Source organism: Lissotriton helveticus, chromosome 9 (assembly GCF_964261635.1).
Source record: "Lissotriton helveticus chromosome 9, aLisHel1.1, whole genome shotgun sequence".
In the NCBI taxonomy this organism is placed as follows: Eukaryota; Metazoa; Chordata; class Amphibia; order Caudata; family Salamandridae; genus Lissotriton; species Lissotriton helveticus.
In genome coordinates this window covers 987,227,620-987,233,619 of record NC_136070.1, presented here as the reverse complement: position 1 = coordinate 987,233,619, position 6,000 = coordinate 987,227,620, and the positions used below count along the sequence as shown (strand labels likewise).

At 38.1% G+C, this 6,000-nt stretch overlaps 1 protein-coding gene across 1 annotated transcript in view; it reads left to right on the top strand.

The window, feature by feature from the left end:
• Nucleotides 1-326: 326 nt before the first annotated feature.
• Nucleotides 327-6,000, top strand: part of LOC144783348 (galactosylgalactosylxylosylprotein 3-beta-glucuronosyltransferase 1-like) — a 229,449-nt gene continuing 223,775 nt past the window's right edge. The window contains exons 1-2 of the mRNA XM_078662366.1: nucleotides 327-335; nucleotides 502-635. Of these exons, the coding sequence (XP_078518492.1) occupies nucleotides 327-335; nucleotides 502-635 (143 nt within the window). The remainder of the gene's footprint in view (nucleotides 336-501; nucleotides 636-6,000) is intronic.

Here is a 6,000-nt window from a genome sequence, read left to right as displayed (position 1 = left end):
AATCAGGCTGTATGATTTTTACACTTGCTGCTGGCAGAGGATTTACTTTTGCATGTTTTATATACTGTTATATAGCTTGGGATTTTTTGCAATCTGTGTTTTATGTTTACATGTTTGCATATTTCTTTTTTCTCGTGTAACTCTGTTCTGTTTTAGCAGATGGTATGTGCTTGATGTAACTTCAAATAAATAAATAAATACATGTTCATTATGGAATCCAAACCATTTTAAAGTATGTTCACTGGTACACTCTGTATATTTTCACTGTAGTGGTATAATTATCATTGCATTTCACTCATGCATCAGAATATAATTATAAACTGGATATGCTGCCGGTAAAAGGGCCTGTTCATTGTTTACATAAGGTATTTCCAAAATCAACAGCTTAAACGTCAATTATTTTGTTTTAAAGACACCCGGCAGAGTATACTCTTTCTCTTTATCGACTAGTATTATATCTCATTGGTCTGCTTTAACACTGTCTCCCTAATATTAAAATAGGGTTCGAGGGGTGCTTTTGCACTTTGGATTGCAATGAACAGCTCGCTGCGTTCGGTGCTTTTGACCATTACAGGATGCACTCTTCTTTCTACTGTTCTGTTCCTCGTGGGAGTGAGAGTGCCATCACGTCAAAAATGTGAGTATATCATCTCCCTATATTTGGAAACATTTCTCAAGTACAATCTATCTTCAGTGACACTCACTTGCAGCAAGATTTTGCGGTAACCTGCTTTATTGTTTTAATTGGATGTGTAAGGGAAGAGCAAGTTTAGTGGGAACTCTAACTGTTGGTAAAATAGCTGGCGTCATCATCAAGATTTCTGGAAAATAATGCAGTTTAACCATTATAATGGGAAACAGTAATATACAGGCTTCTGAAATCATGTTTTAACATGTTTAGATTGGCTACATAAAACTGTTTTTTTCATAGCTGTGCTGGTACTCTTTAAGGAGGCCAAACAGAGGAGACTTTAAAAATGTTCTTTTTTTAACTTTATGGCATGGGTCATCTCTAGTAATAAGCATTGTGCAAGTCTAGAATGTAGCTCTGTTTGATGATGTTTGCTTTGGGGTTTGAGATCAATTGTGACTTCATTCACCGAGTGGACCAGCAGCTCCAGGCTATGCTAGGTAAAGTCTAATTGTAAGGATTCAAGTGTGACTTTTAATGAATCAATCGTGTGAACAATCTGCAGATACTTGTCTTCCAACAAGCTGATATGAGTTTCCTGCAATTATATATAATTTCAATCTGTGAAAAAATGTATTGCATGCACAGTTTGAACACCGAGGGGCTGATTCACAAAGGTAAGTTTTGATTAAGTTTACAATTTGGAGTAACTTTACTATTTTTTGGTATTCACAAACTGCACTTTTGTAGTAACCTCTCATACCTTACACTTTCCTTGTTATTTAGACTGTTGTAGTAAGAACAGCATTACACAAGGCCAACCACTGATATAGCAACACACTCCCATACAAATTAATGGAATTAAGGACTTAATAAGACAGAGTAAGTATTACAAAAGTGCAGTTTGTGAATAGCACTTTGTGGTAAGTTTTTGTTGTAGTAGTAGAACGTACTCTTGTAGGGTATAAAACCTACTAAAAAGTGCAGTTTGTGAATCAGGCCCTGAGTTTATGGATTAAGTTGCATTCAGTCAGAGTCATTATTTAATGTCTCAAATAATGAACAGGAAACTGTGGCAAACTAGCTGTATGGCAGGACCAGCTAACGGCCTTTGCCTTCCAAAGGGGAACACTGAGTTCAAACCATAAGCCTAAAAAATCAAGCATCCATAGGGAGGATAGTAACATGTTCCTGCCCCCTCTCTCCACGATCAGCTATGTGACCTATTTTGATACTCCATTAATAAAGTTATATGAATTTCCTTTCCCACCTACTTACTCCTTGATTCCCTGTTTTCTCCTAGTATCAAGTGCTTTTTTTGTTATCTGATATTATGTTATCATGTTATTTTAGTTGTTGCTGGTGACAAATTTAGCATACTCAACTTGGGTTTTATGCTGATGTATCTCTCATCTGTTCAGATGCATGTTCTATTGGATTCCAACCTTCTTCATCTCTGTAAATATTGTGAAAATGTCTGCATATATGCCAAAATGTGCCGGCTAAGCTACCACAGTCAAGGCATGCTTCTCTTTTCTACTATTCAAACCTGCACTGCACCACAATGGCTGTTTAGATGGAGTTAGCACTATATAAAACAAGATACACAATGGCAATTTGATTGACCACTTAAGTGTGGAAGTTATCCTCTAAATGTGCTTTGGTTATGTAATATATATTGATTGATTGTTATGTTTCTCTGGGTAACGAAATAGATGAATGTATGAAGCATGAACTACATTAAATATGTAATAAAGTCCTTGCACCTAATCATGCTTATCATGGAATTCTGTGCAAAAAATCTGACAACTTTAACACAAAACTCCCTCTAGATAAACTTGTAGCAAGGGAGAAGTCTCAAGGTGCACCATTCATAACAGTAGAATCCGTGTAGTTCTACTTCACACAGTCAAAAATGCAATTTACAAATGTATAAACATAACGCTATTGTTACGCCTATCATATCTCCCATGTGCGGATATCACCACTATAAGTGAGAAGAGGTATGCATACATAGATCTATAATTTAAGTGTACATGGAGATGTGGAAATTTGAGACTATCACTACAAAGGGTGTGGAGTAAAGGTAAAATAAAAGAGGAGACAGGGTGGGTCAAGCAAATAAAAAAGCACATTTCCAAATGTGTAAGCTAGATGAAATAGGTCACACACACCACGTGGCCATTCAAAGGTTCTGCAATGGAGTTATGAAGAAATGTATTAAGCCAGGAAAAACACTAAGATCTACTAACATTAACAAGGCAAAGATAAAAAATACTTATTTCTAAAAAATATTCGCATTGCAGACACCCAAACCAAGGACTTACAAAGCACATTGCCAAAACTTAGAACATTGCACTTTTTTAGAAAATCGATCATGTGAATATTAGTAATGAATTATAAAATCACACATGACTCTTCTCTTTTACACATCACACTTCACATAAAAATAAACACCACACAGGTACAAACACAACCAGCACACACGAAAATAACATGTCCCTCCCCTATAGTAAATAAACATATCCTAAGAATGAAACCCCCCAAAGCCACATTCTAAAAATGTTCCATCTTTATACACAATATAACCCCCATTATGACTGTTCAGAGAAATAGACTTCATTCGCATACATATACACCAACATGCATTTGGAATACAATTCTAATTAAAACAGTGTTTTTCAATGGCACCACTCATCACTCCGGGTATGTTCTTTCTTCAACCTCCCTATTTTTTCATGTTTTTATGCCTAAGGCAAGGAGATGTAGCAGCTGGAGTGGCGGTCTCTGCCAGCCATTTAAAACTGGAAGTTACATACTGGAAGATCATAAATGACGATTCCTAAGCCACCTTCAACGGTACAGGAATCCAACTCTATTGTGCTGCTGACAAATGATCCCTTACTCCCACAATATTCCAAGAGAGAGGCCACCCCATTTCATTCTAGAGGAAATTCAGCAGATCTGGAAGAAAGTGTCTAATATTTCTTTTAGATGTATGGGAGAGCAGATAGCCAGCTGGCAAAAAATGCATGTCTTGCTCAGACTCACCCATTTCTCCATTACCAGCTAAAAGAGCTGCAGCAGCACCACAGCAAATTTGGCCTGTTAAAATAACCCTATTTGACAGTCCTAAGCATTCCTTTCAGATATGTATAAGTCACCCCTAGGTATGCCTTATTGCCCCTAGGCTAGGGTGCATAGAATGTAAAAGTAGAACATGTAAAAGTTTAATGTAAGACATGTCTTTACAGTGAAAAAGCCTTCAACACTATTTAAGTGTAGCACGGTTTGCAGTTACATAGGCATTGGGATACAATATAAGTTTAATATATGTTACCTCCCCCTAGGAAACAGATACAAATGTATTTTTCGGAGTTTTTGAAATCTTTATACAAGAACAATTCACAAGTAAAGTCCATATGTAATAAATATTTTGAAAAGATGACTTTTAGAAAGTGACCTTTGTCTTGCCTGAAATCCCTGGAAGCTAAACCTGCATTTTGCTCTCTCCCTTCTGCCAGCCAGCAATTAGCATGTAAGTGGGCATGAAAGAGGTGTGAACTTGCAACCAAGACAGGGAAAAAAGACCTTGGGAGAAGGGGATGGTATTGTGCCCTTGACTGGGGGGGCCTATAATGATCTTTTTTTCCTAGGTCATCTTGATTTCGGTACTGGACTAGACTTTGTTTGTGGTGTTGAACGGTTTTAATTTTTGACATTTTGAATGAATTGTACGGATGAATTTATAAAACTTTCTTGATGGATTACAATAAAAAAAAAAGGATGGTCTGTGGTCTGGGTCCAACGACTTAGGACCATATGTACAAACCATTTTTGCGGTCGGAAATGACCCTATCAGACAGTTTCCAACTGCAAAAAATGCTTTTACATATGTTCAAATGCCAGAATACGATTCTGTAACTTGCTACGAAATGGCAAATTGGTTTAGCGATTCAGTATTTGGAAGAGGCATGTTTAGGACGTCTCTTCCAAATACGGAATTGTAGTGCTATGTATGAATGTTTTGCGACAGAATTACAGTTGCAAAACATTCACTTTTTACTGACCACTAAAAGGCAGTGGCAACCATTCACAAATGAGAAGGGGTCCCCAAGGGATCTCTTCCCCTTTGAGAATGTACAATAAAATATTTTAAAGAGCAAGCAGTGATCCCACGGATCACTGTCTACGCTTAAAAAATGAAACTTCAAAGGTTCATTTTTCTTTTAAACACAATCCGTTTTACTTTATAGAAAACTGGTTGCATTTTAAAAAATGCTCTATTAAAAAGAAGTCACAGCCCTAGTGGTCTGCCGACCCCAGCAAGCCACCACCCCTTTGATGGCTGCTATTACCAATGGGTCCTAATTTGTGACCTACTCTACTAACATGCATGAGATTTGCAACCCACTAAGAATTGCTAAATGAAGCAAAAAGAGTTTCATACATTAGGGATAGTGATTGAGATTGGCAGAAAAAAGCAATTAGGAAATTGCTATCCCTAAAATCTCTACATATTTACTTTAAATAATTTAAAAGAGGCCTTCCCCCTCACAGGCAGATGTAGCTAACTCCTGCACTCTTATTCTGTACAGCCTGCCAAACTGGCCTCCATCAAACAGGTCTCTTGTTGACCTCACAGTTTCAGATCCTGCTGGATCTTTCAGATGAAATTGAGGGCACACTTCAAAGGAGGAAACAGAATGCCAAAACAAATTGTCTGGTTGCTGAAACCTCTGCCATGTCTCACCAGAATCCTGTCTCTCTGTTTGCTGGGGGTACAGTGACTGTCAAAAACTTGATTTTAGTGTTAGACGTGGATGGACACTCAGATTACCACAGTACACTACCCTCACTCCCAAGTCCTCGGAACCCAGGTTTAGTGTAGTTGAAGTCTATGGCCATCTTCAAACTGAACAAAGTAAGCAGGATTAGGACCTGGAACCTTTACTCTATTGATTAGGTTGTCCACACAGGCCATTCCCACCCACTAGTTTGTGTCACCTCCAGGCACCTTCTTCAGAACTCTCTTGGACATGTGGAAGATCAGAAGAGGACTCACCCTACTGTCTGAGACATGAGAAAAACCTAAAAGAATGGACCTGCTCAACCTCTTGTTCTTAAGACAAAGAAGTAGACTTGAAGGGTAATACGGCTGATCTTCTGTTAAAGCTAAAGGGAAATGACAAGCTACAAGATATCCTTTCCTACAACTGCCTAGTCTACCAGTGGCAACTGGACCTGGACCCACCTGTTGGTCTCTGCAGGACACCTTGAGTCTCTAAATGCCTCTCCTCCATTCCTTGGGAGATTAAGAAGTATACTTCTGTGTTGGGCTGGGACTTAAAGGACTTTGGTCAAAAGGT